The sequence below is a fragment of the Galeopterus variegatus genome, unplaced genomic scaffold (genome assembly GCF_000696425.1).
Source record: "Galeopterus variegatus unplaced genomic scaffold, G_variegatus-3.0.2 Scaffold7027, whole genome shotgun sequence".
Taxonomy (NCBI): domain Eukaryota; kingdom Metazoa; phylum Chordata; class Mammalia; order Dermoptera; family Cynocephalidae; genus Galeopterus; species Galeopterus variegatus.
In genome coordinates this window covers 27,784-39,938 of record NW_007733138.1, presented here as the reverse complement: position 1 = coordinate 39,938, position 12,155 = coordinate 27,784, and the positions used below count along the sequence as shown (strand labels likewise).

Below are 12,155 nucleotides of genomic sequence, written 5' to 3'. Positions count from 1 at the left end.
GACTAGAAAAGAAACAGGAGGAAGAAATGGCCAAAGGAACCCAGAAGCACCTGAGAGACCTGGCTTGGGAGTGGAGTGGTCCCGGGCTGAGCCTGCTTGTGAGAGATGCTGGGTGTTGCTCCCATGCGCAGCACCTCCCGTCCTACGTCCAGTGCAGGCTCACTGACCAGTATAGCTCGGCTGCATCCTGGACAGGCCAGGTTAACCATGTGTAGGGCAGACCCAGAACGAGTCACCACCAAGGACAGCGCATGGCCGCAGCACTCAATGTCTCTTAGATGGACCAGGACCAGATACAGGCCTGGGCCACGTGCTGGCTATTGAAACTGGATGAGCTGCACAACCAGCCTCTGTAAGCCCCGTTCTGAACATCCTTCACCTCCAGTCGTTTGGGCCTTGGCTTGGTCACAGGTGGAGAGAGACCAGCTTCTCTTCTGTGAAGGCTGACTGTAGAATCAGCTGACAAACCAGGGCTCGGCAGGTTTTGGAGGCCACCATCAGCCCTGGGAGCACCATGCCATCACATGGCTCCTCCCTCAGTGTGTGGCAGTCGTGCTTGGTTTTCCTGAGCTGTGCACGATATTATCTGACAACGGGTGGGGAGTTGTTCTTGGTTAGCCCCTATCACCACAGTCGCTTGTCTTTTTCAGCGACTGATTAGCATTGCCCACGATCTGAGTGCTTTGGGGTGAAAACCCCATGACTGCTATCACCACACCCTCACATTTCGGGCAAGCACACCATGTGTGACATCACACAGTTCCACATTCTCATGTTTATCAATGTGTCTTTTTTCCTGAACAGAAGACGCTTCTAAAAATTCTTGCACGGAGCCCTGCACTTCCTAGGGAATGTCACATGACTACCCACGCTTGTCAGTGGGCTGTCTCCCCAGACTCTGGCACATGTGAGTCACCATGCAAAGTGCCTCAGGAGCCAAGGACAGGAGGCACAGGCCCCAGGAGCAGGGAGCAGCAGATGCACGTGGGCCAGCTCCCCACCTTGAGGCCTGCACCCCCCTCCACTCCCCACAATCTGCCCAAGACACACACCACTGGCACAGTGGTGCTACTCCAGCCCGTATCACACACATGTGCTGAGCATCCTCCACCTGCTGGCACCTTCTAGCTCCCTCAGACACTGTCCAGCTACACCTCCCATTACCGCAGGTGACTGTCTGCCCTCCCAACCCACCAGAGCTGCTCCGGCCACCACCAGGCACTTTCCTTCCCAGCAATCTTTCTAGAACTATTGTTGGTGGAAGGGTTTTATGTGATCTGCCCAGACAAGAGTTTTAGAAACCCTTGCTTTAACTAGAATTTAAAAGCACTGTAAGCATTCCTGGACTCCTGCTAAAAAACTGCTCTGTGACAACAGCCACCTCTAGTGATATGTCATCAAGGGGCTGCATAAAAATCAAATAAGGCAGATGTGCTGATATAGCAAATGGGCCCAGAGAAATCAAGTATGGGAGCTCAGGCGGAGCAGGCAAGGGGTGACGACATCAAAGAATACCTGAGGGACTTCGTTTTCCAAGGCAGTCCTGAGAATTAGGAATGGTAGATGCACTGGTCACCCCATCAGAGCTGGGCAGGGAGGGGACTGGTGAGGGGCTCAGTACAGGCAACATGGACATAGGAGCCCCGTGTCCCCCTTCCATGCAGCCTCCCTGTGCAGATGCAGGAGTGCTGGGTCTGACGCCCGGCTGGGCAGAGGAGTAGGGGGTCTGCACAGTCCAGGGGCAGGGCTGTGGGAAGGAAAAGGCCAGCTGTACTCCACCAAGGCCCAGGGGGCAGGTGAGGACCTTCTCATGATCGGGACATGTCCCTATGCTCCCCACAAACCCCCTGTCTTCAGCACCACCCACAGGTTCTTTCTCCAGCTCCATCCTACCTGTGGACCAGGTTCTAATGTACTGCTTCCTCCTGGGCACAGTGTGAGCACCAAAGCCCCTCCGTGTACGACCACCCCTGTCTGCATACCCGCTGCCCCACTGTGTGCCCATGCAGAGAAGGCACATGGGCGCCGACCCCGGACGCTCCCCTCTCCATCCTCTTCTGTAAAGTGGTGCTAACACCTGCTCCTATGCCCCCCACGGGGCCCGTGTGTGAGGCCCCAGCCCAGAACGCCGTGGTGCCACTGCCTCCCACGTGGGTTCAGGCCAAGGTTACCTATGAACTCAGCACCTTCTCTCCTTATTTGGCACCAGCATTCCTACCGCAATTTCAAAAGGTCCTTCGCAAAGCAACTGTCTATTAAATGCCAAATCACAGCCAAAGCATCTCCACAGTGAACGGTGACGAAAAATTTTGCGCTTGATGTGGCCTCGGGGCCTTCATCACACCTGCCATTAACTGCTGTATTAAGTTGGCTACAATGTATTGATCTGACTTTTTTTCTATTGTCAGAGGGCCCTTTCCAGAAAGGACTGTCTGGGCCAGTGATAAACAGAAATCATGAAAACCCCAAATAATCAAAACAGGTTATTTGGTCTGTCATCCCCAGGTGTGCAGCTGTTCTGCATGGTGGTTGTGTAAATCAAATGCCTTGCACTTGACAGTCTTTGACGTCCCGGACAGGAAATGCCTGCAGCCTTAGAAATCTCCAAGGTCCAAAGGATTGTTTCTAAAGGGAGAATTTCAGGCATGGAGAACAGACTTTTTCAGACTCCCTTATCTATGAGAGATGTCACAAGGTAGCAGGTAAAGGGTGGGGAAAGGGGAGAGACTCCAAACCCAGATGCTCAGCAGACCACCCAGAGGCATCCAAAGAACCTGCCATCCCGGCCACCCCCCAGATCCACAGAACCTGGATCTTTGGTACTGGACAAATATGGTCTTACAGTGCTCCCAGGAGTGTAGTGAGCAGCCCCTTGGGAAACACTGATCAGAGAGCTGCTCTCTTCAAGGCAGGTGGACCAAGGACCAACGTCCGCAAAGCTCACCCCTGGCACCATGAGACCAGAGCTGGCACCAGGTGCCCAGCTGAGGACCTTGCCACCAGACGGCAGAGGACCACCCCAGGTAGGTGTGGAAACACCAGTTATAAGGACACTCTGGCTAGACCCAACTCATATATTCTTTAATCAATACATTTAAAAAAAAATCAATACTTCATGTCAACAAAACTCAATCAAATTAAGAAAAATGCATGAGAATAATCTCTACTTGATTTGTTTGATCTGTCACCTGAGCCCTCGTGAAGTCAGATGTGTCAGCATCGGAGGCTGGGACAGTTTTACCCACCAGAGGCCTCTGCAGCTACTGGTCACCTCACAGGCCCCATGACACGCTTACTGTGAACAACAGAGAGCAACAAGCTTTTCAATAACAAGAGAATAACAGCAGAGTAGAAGAGACCAGTGCACCCCGGAGGAATACTGTGCAGTCGACCACGCTGACGCTTCTCCAGCAGCAGCCTCACATGTGCACTGCAGAGCTGGACATTACCCCTCTGGAGGCCCTGCGAAGGCTGCACAGGGCCGTGGTTCCGGGCGTGCGTATTGGTGTGACACAGTCTGTTTGGCCCTTTTAAGCTGTGCAACCACGGGTAACGTTCTTATCCACGGAAGCCTCAACTGCCTCATCTGTAACAGGGACAAACCCTGGTTCTTATCTTCTGGTTTGTTCTGAGATGTACTGAGATTACACTCCCAAAGGCCTTCACACAGTGCTGGCTGTCACCACCAATATCACTCCCATCTCCACCATCACCCAGGGACTTTCCACAAAAGGCAAAACAAGAAGCGTTAAATCCCCTGGATCCAAGGGTCCCGGTGGTGACAAAGGTGACAACCTTCCCATTGTCACCATTTGGAGTTGATGTTGAGTCATCCTGGAATTGAGCCGTGTGGGGAGAGATCTTGAGAGGCCATGTGTCCTGCCCTCTGCCTCCTATGATATGAGATTTGGATCTGTATGTTCCCGATAGGCCCTGCATGGAGAGGAAAGGGCTTGATGATCCAGAATGTTTGGGAAATGCTGGTCAAGCAGGGTGGGTGTCACTGCCACAGTGCTCCTGGGAATTAATGCCACTTGTGCACAAGCAAGAAGTGAGCCTCCTAGAAAGGGAAAGCTTTGCTGCAAAGTTCCCCAAACTCACTGTCAACTAGACAGAGTCAGTTCTCATTCCTAGGAGTTATGTTCTACGACACTGCCCTGGACACTGCATCAGTGAGTATGGAACCACTGCTCCTACGGGAGACACCAGGTTCGGTTTCTGTGAGCCTGCAGTCACATCTGTCAACTGACCGATGCAGAACCTTCTTTTACTGTGTTTCTGTTTAAAGATACCTTATTTAATACAGATGCTCTTTGATTTATGATGGGGTTATGTCCCGAAAAATCCATCATAAGTTAACAATATCATAAGTCAAAAGTGTGGTTTCAATTCACAATATTTTCTACTTATGACAGGTTTATCCAGACACAACCCCACGGTAAGCTCAGGAGCAGACTGAACGTATATTGCTTTTGCACCATCATAAAGTTGAAAAATCCTAAGTAGAACCATCATAAGTTGGGGACCCTCTGTATATATTTCTTACAAATAATTAATTATATGCAGTATTTCTTTATAGTAAAACACTATCTGAGAAGAATTTAACATTTCCCCAACCCTGGACCACAAGACCACAAATTTCTTGGGTTTTCAGTCTGTCCACTATGCTTTTTTATATCAGTTGTCATCCCATGAATCTGCAAATTTAGTCACTTTTCCATCTTTTCCATAATTTCATCACACACGACAGTTATTTTTAGCACTTTTAGAGTGTCCTCACAAACCAGCAAATTTCCTCTTCCTTTTACTAGATGTGTCATATTGTTAATTCATTAACCTTGAACTTACGGCCACCAGCACCACCCCTCATGCCTGAAGGAAGCTCGTCTGACCACGTGTCATCTCCACAGGCACATGGTCTTTATACTTAGGAATGCTGGACATTAGCACTACACTTGGGGGCCCTTTTATCACCATCAACAAAAAAATCATCAACAAAAAGCACAAAAATGCAAAAAACAAGGCACTAAGTAGACAGTGGGAAGGACCCTTGTTTCCAGCATGAGCTGCAGCAGAAAGCCAGAGCCTTGTTCAGCCTAGACCAGGAACACGCGAGTTGGGGACTCACATTTTTCCCATCTCGTCCATGTCTGCAAATGACCGCAACAGTGACACAAGTATTGATTTCAGGGTTACACATAAATTTTAGGGAGTGAGCAAGTTCACAAATACAGAAGCCATGAATAATAAGGATCAAACTGGATTGCGTTCACAGAACGCCTCTAAGAGCACACTCTGGGAAATCCTGGCCTATGTTTCCCAAGAGACGTAGTTTGTCTCTTTGACTTGAAACGTCTCTACAATGGAAGTCTACAATGCTCCATGGCAAAACATTTTTTGCATATATCTTCTAAATTTTCCTCAATAAACATGCATTGCTTTGAAATAATACTTTTTTAAAAAAAATAAAAATACTCATATATAGATTTCTTGTTTCCCATCTTGTCTTCCTACAATTTTAGGAATTCCATCTCTTTTGTGTCTCTAACTACATGCCCTCCCCCTGATGCAGACCTCTCGGTCTCACTGGACTGGCACAGGTGGGAGAACTGTCTGAAAACTGGAGCCTTTTCAAAGTGCACAGCATCCTACAGCACAAGAGCATTCCAAAGGCCACACACGCCACTTCCTACTGCATGAGCGGCTCATTTTTCATTTCAGCCAGCCTAAAGCAATGCCCTCCGTGAGTTCACCACCCCCACAAGTTCGGGAAGAAGGAACCATCCAATTAAATCTCTCTGTACCCAAAGGAGTTAGAAGTGTGCCAGATGAGTCCCCGACATCTTAAAACACCGCAGAGGTGATGAAAATAATATGACCAAAATTTAAAAGAAAACATACTAAAGCAAACACCTGCAACCAAAAGTGCCATTTCTAGTGCGTGCCGTGCTCCCGTGAGATGGGAAAGTGTCAGAACCCCAGAGACAAAGAGCACAGGAGAGGAGAAACAATCAGATGAGATCACTGTGGGGAAATGGACAATGTTGATGCTCAGTGCAGGAATTTATCCTCAGGTAATAAACCAAAAGAAGGAAGATTTGTACAGAGATGTCCACGTCAGCCTCACGTGTAAGAGAAAATGCCATCCAGCCACAGCCTGCAGGCTCCACAGCAGGCTATGTACAGACAAATATACCATTCAGCACATCGCCCGATGAAACATCAGAAGGTCGGTAAAAATAATCCTGAAAATTACAAGTCAACATGCAGAAATATTTATAACATGTCAGATTTTTAAAGCTGGATGACAAAATTACATCTGGGCTACAGAGACCGCTACACACATTGTTTATGCTCAGTGCTGTAGTCTGAAAGGGACACAGAAAAACAAAAACAGCTTATCTGTTAGGGTGGCACAGACCAAGGAGAACGTATTTTTCATGTTCCCATTTCTAATCGTATCGTACTACATGCAGTGACTAAATAAATGCTGGGCGGTATTCTTAGACACCTCTACCGCATAATTTTTCAAGCTTTAAAATGAGTGGGAGAGAGGTGAGGGATGCTGTGTGATTCTCCCTCCACCTGAGGTCTCCTACAGCATCGCTCCTCCAAAGGGAGCACATTGACACTCAGATTGGGATTCAGCAGTTCTAGATGCCGGTGCTGCTGGACCACGGACCACACTTGAAGCCACAGTCTAAACATCTGGGTGGCCAGTGGTGCCCATTTCTCCCTTCTCAGGATTTTTTATATACTGCAGCTTCAACTGTGGGCACCACTACACTAACTGCAGATGGCACCGGGAACAGAGCATGAACTCCAGATTCAGGTGTGTTGTGCACCTGCTGAGGCCAGGCCTTTGCCGGCTCCTGGCACAGTGTGGCTGTCCCCGGGGGAGTAAGGAAATCCTTTTAGAAAAGCAGGATGTGATTTCAAACAAGGCATCACCAAATTTCCCAGTGTACATCCTTTCATATAGAATCTTGCTTTCAAGATGATTTCTATCACCAGTGGCACTTGTTGGTCAAATTTCAAAGAGTTTCTCATGTGAAATGGGCTGCTCAGGTCTGCAGGATGCAAAGACTCTGCCCATGTGCATCCTGGCCCAACAGAGTCCCCAGAAGGAGCACACAGGGCTCACTTCATCAGGGCCCTGGGCTCGGAACTGCCAGGTGCTCCCTTTGATGGAATTAATTTGTGAAGAAATGAGTGAATGAATGAATTAAATTTTTAAAAGGTGTACAGTCATTAACCAGCTTAAATGAGCTTCTCCAGTGTCCTGAATAAGAGCATCTGCTTCAAGGACACCCTCTCCTTAGGGAGAGAAGCTACCTGCTTCTCCATTTGCCTCTTCTCCGAAGAACTGCCTCCTCCTGGGCCTGCCCCCTCCACCTGCCCTCTTAAACAGCCACCACCACCACCATGCATTCATTCCTCCCCATCTCTCCCACCCAGAGCTCTGTGGGTTTTCACTCCAATTACTCTGGTTAACATGAAGCATGAAAACGGCAAAACAGGTCTTGCTCACTCCCCACCAGGCTCTAAAGATAATTTCCCCTTGACAAACTTTGCCAGGAATGCCATTCATACAACAAGATGCAGTATGTCACCCGCTCTGTGCAGCCCACATCCATCCCTGTGGTGCCACTGCCATTGCTGGGGGATGAGTCCAGGCTTCACAAGACTGAAGAGAGACGGCAGCGCTTTGGCCTAAAGCCCAGACCAGGGCCCAGAGCCATCAGCCCTTTGGGGTGTGTTCCCCCCACATCCGCTAGTACAATAGCAGTTTCTTTACATCCACAGCACCAGTGCATGCAGAATTGCTGTGAATGACAGGAACACCCCCAAAGTGAAGTCAGCTGGTGCTTAAGAATCTTTACAAAGGACAAAAGGGATCAAAATGCAAGTGCTGGAAATCTAACAGCAAGTCAATATGATTTATGTCCCAAACAAGTTCTCACTATGTGTGTATTTTTTCAAACTCTTTAACTCTTCCAAGAAAAAAAAAAATTAAGGCTTTAAAAAATATAAAACCGGCCCACAGAATTGGCTAAATAGAAGTTCCTTTACACAAATCCAATAATCACATCTTCTTTACTCACAGTGGGTTTTTTTTTTTTTTTTTTTTTTTTTTTGAAAGGCAGCTTTTCAAATGTGTTTATTAGAATACACATGTACTTTGCAATAAGTAAAAGAAAATATAGTTATGCTTATACCCATTGCCCTCATTAGCATGCATTTCTTCTCCAAGACTTCATCAAACCTTCAAATAATTATTTTCAAAACAATTATTCACAGCTAATTGTCCATCAGGCCAAGGCCCCTGGGCTGTCAGAAATGTGTCACCCGGATATGAAGGCCCTTGGGAAATGCACTGCGGCCCCCTCCCCTTGTCGCCAGGGCCTCCTGCCACTATCTGCAGCATAGCACCAATACCAGCAACCCTCTGTCATTGCCACTGCCCTGTTGACCTGAGAACACCACCTGGGGGGTGGGAGGTGGCCACATGGACACCAGAATGTCCCTTGCTCTCTGGACCCTCCACTCCCTTCCCTGAGGTCAGCCTGAATCCTACCTGCTCTTGGGGCCACTTTGGCCTCTCCTCTGGGGTCCTGCTCTTGGCCTTGAAGCCTCTCTGTGGCTCTCCAGGGTGCTTGGCCTCAGGAGGGAGGTTCAGTGACTTGGGCCTTCCCTCGTGCCTGCTGGGGGCACAGCTGGCCTCGCTGGGTGGGCAGGCTTCCATGGAGTCCCCAGGCCCCAGTTCGGGCCCCTGCGTGGGCATGTGCTCAGGACTGGCCTCGCTGGCACTGGCGATGCTGGTCATGCTCAAGCTCATCTTGATCTCGGCCACAATCTGGTCGATGTCCTCCTCCTGGTCCTCCAGGTCCCCGTCCCCGCGCCTCAGGCAGTAGGGGGAGGCGCTGCTTGCGTTCCCGTTGGCCTCCGAGGGGTAGTAGTCCTGGTAGCCCTCTTTGTTGGGGCAGTAGTGGCCGCCTTCTTCCTGGCCATGGGCCTCCAAGACGGAGGGCTCGTCCTCAGGGATGGGCAGGTGGCCGTCCGGGTAGTCCTGGCTGCCTTCGGCCCCATGGCTGTGGGGGTGCGGGCCTGCCGAGTCCGTCCACTCCTCCAGCGCCTCCTGGCACTCATCAGTGTCCACGTGGTGCACGCCATGGGCCAGGTACTCCTCGCCATTGCAGTCCATGCCCTCCAGGTAGCTGTCATCCTCGGGGCAGTAGCGGATGTAGTAGGTGACACCCTCCTCTTCCTCGGGGAGGCCCTCGTCATAGTCCTCCTCCTCTGACGTGTTGTTCACATAGTCAGAGCTTGAGTCCCCATCGGGGCTGTGGTTGTGGCACTCCGGCTCCTCAGGCGTGGGGCTCTCTGGCCGCAGGGTGGCCAGCTCCAGGCCCGTGGGAACGTACCCCTCCAGGGGCAGCTCTGTGTCCTCACTCTCAGGCTCCTGGCTGTGGGGGACAGGGACCGGCCGAGCTCTGTGGTCCAACATGCTGCTCGCCGTGCTCTGACGCTTCCGGTGGGCCATGGCGGGCACTCACACGGCCATCATCACCTGGAGGCAGCCACTGGGGAAGGAAGGGTGGAAAGGACAGAGTCAGAACCCAGCACTCCCCAGCCTCGGCGTCTCCCACCCGTGAGCTCCCAGAGCAACAGCAACGCACAGCTGCTCAAATAATGTAACGCTCCACCCCTGCTCACTCGTGTGTCAGAACAACGTGTGTCCGTGCCTGAGAGAAGCGGGGACATGCACGGCTGGAGGAAGGGGAGCTTGGCGAGGCACCAACAGCCCACCAGGTGCCAGCCTCTTCCCTGGAGCCACAGGCTCATTCCTGACTTCTGTAAAATGCCCACTTAGTGTGGGCAGCCCAGGTGATCAAGACAAATGGCCATAAGATCAGGTTATTTGCTCTCAAAAAGAAAAAGAGAAGCTTCCATTCAGAAGACCTTATGAAGGCCAATGAGAATGGACATTAAGTATTCCTAGTCTAAATCCATCGTCCCTGTTCCCTACAGGCTCGGCCTGTCCTCTACTCCTCCCTCCAAACCAAACAGCATTCACCCAGGGACGGATTTGCAGGAACTGCCCTGGCTGAGCAACATCCAGAGAAGCTCAGCTCAAGTCCCAGCGTGGTGGGCTTGAGGGCTCTGGCAGGAGGACAGAGGGCACTATCTGGCCAAGGGGTGAAGAGGGACCAAAGGTGCAATGCTGCTTGCAGGGCACGCATCATGGTGCCACTGGATGCTGCAAAGGTCCCACGGGTCCAAACTGGGGATGGCCTGGACCCCACTGCCCAGAGCTTTGCACCTTATCCCCCAAACCATACAGAGTCATTGGGTGATTTTCAGCAGGCGCATGACACACAGGATTTCTCTTTTAGCACCATCTCTCAGGACCCAGCCTGGAGGAGATACTGGGGGACAGAAACTGGAGGAAGGGGGGACCAGTGAAAGCCTATCCCAGTCCTCAAGGGGACAGCAAGGTGCTAGATGAGGAAAAAGGCACAGGGGGCAGTCAAAAGTCTGGTTAATGTTCTATCTCAAGCTGAGTGGTGACCCAAATGTTTGCTTTTTAAACTGTACTTTTCCTTTACACGTGGCTTTTTGTTCACATGGTAGTTCATTTGTTTTTAAAAACTTATTCCAGTTGTCCAGTTAAGCAATGAGAGCTTGTCCACAGAAAAATGGTTAAAATGGTAAATTTTATGTTATGTCTATTTTACCACAATTAAAAAACTAAAAAATTTTTTAGAAAAAGAAATGAGAACTTAAACAGAAACAGTGGAGACAAGAGAGGAGCAGAGGCCCAGCGAGATCTGGGTGGTTGAAGGAACGGCATCTGGGGTCAGACTGGCTGGGGAGGGAGGGGCCACCGTGACCTCGTGGCAGTCACTGCCCGGGGCCCTGAGCTTGCATCATGCGCATCCTCCTCCCTCCTTCCTGTCTCCCCAGGGAGGTCATCAACTAAAGGGCTTTCCTTTTCTGTGTACCTAGAGCTCCCAGCACAGCTCAAATATGTCTTGCTGTGAGACTGGGTTTACCAGATGGTCACAGTCACAGCATTAGCAATAGCTCCAGAAGAACTGAGAAGGAGATAATTGCTTCACCCAGTGCAGACACTCAGAGTGTGAGCACAGTTACTGAAGTAGACGCATGCTCCCAACGTGTGAATTCACTCTGGCAAGTTCACCACCAACAGAGGCAGTGTTTTCTCCAAAGCCCACAGGGGCTCGTGAATGGCCGCGTCTCCTAACACCACTAGATCCTGAGAGATCCATGGCACTTCCCCAGAGCAGAGCCCCACTGAGAAGGACCCTGTAGGGTCTGAACGTCTTGAGAATCACCCTATCCCCAAACCCTGAAACTGGGAGGACAATTCCAAAGACCTGTTCACGGGGAGAGAACAAGGAGTCCAGCATTCACTAAAACAGCGGCAGACACAAGACAATGAAGAACTCTGAGCTGCTTCAAAGGCAGCCCTTGACTTTACAACAGATTCCTCACATTCACAGAGGACAGCCAACCACAGGGACAGGCTGGAAGTGACATGAGGAACTCAGCAACCCAATGCTTCTGGACACAGTCTCCAGGAACAGAATCCCCAGAGTGGTCTCTCCAAAGCACGTGCTGAAGGCAGTGGCTAACATGTGACCAAATTCGCACACCTGGACTGTCAGGTAGTGCAGGGCAAAGGGTGCCAGCAGTTACTGGAACGTGAGCCCATAGCTCCTGTTCCTAGGGGAGTGGCACCATTTCTACAGTGTCCCTGCATCTCCCCAGGGCCTGACACCGGGCCATGCACAGTGCAGGTCCCCTTGTCAGAGAATAAACTATAGTGCACAGTACTCTTACTATCTTAACCGCAAATTCTATGTCATTTGGGGGATAAAATCTGTACATGCACATAGACATAAGCATATCCACACCCATGTCAAATACCTTCTAGGTCAACATAAGACTCACGTCCTTTATACACACATTACCGTAACAAGGAACAGTCCCTGATCTGAGAAATACATTACCCAGGTTTTTAAAAGCCCAAACACTGAGGTGGCACTGTAGAAGAACCAGAGCAGAACCGGGCATTTATTTCCACCAGTGTTTCCTGTTCTCTCTCCAAGCCTTCAAATATTTTCAGA

At 50.2% G+C, this 12,155-nt stretch overlaps 1 protein-coding gene across 2 annotated transcripts in view; it reads right to left on the bottom strand.

The window, feature by feature from the left end:
- APBA2 (amyloid beta (A4) precursor protein-binding, family A, member 2) overlaps positions 1-9,587 on the bottom strand; it is a 71,065-nt gene extending 61,478 nt beyond the window's left edge. Inside the window, exon 1 of one of the 2 annotated variants that reach the window (XM_008591548.1) lies at positions 8,579-9,587. In XM_008591548.1, coding sequence (XP_008589770.1) covers positions 8,579-9,544 — 966 coding nt within the window. In that variant the 5' untranslated portion in view covers positions 9,545-9,587. The remainder of the gene's footprint in view (positions 1-8,578) is intronic. The other variant, XM_008591549.1, reaches the window with a different exon arrangement.
- Positions 9,588-12,155: the final 2,568 nt, after the last annotated feature.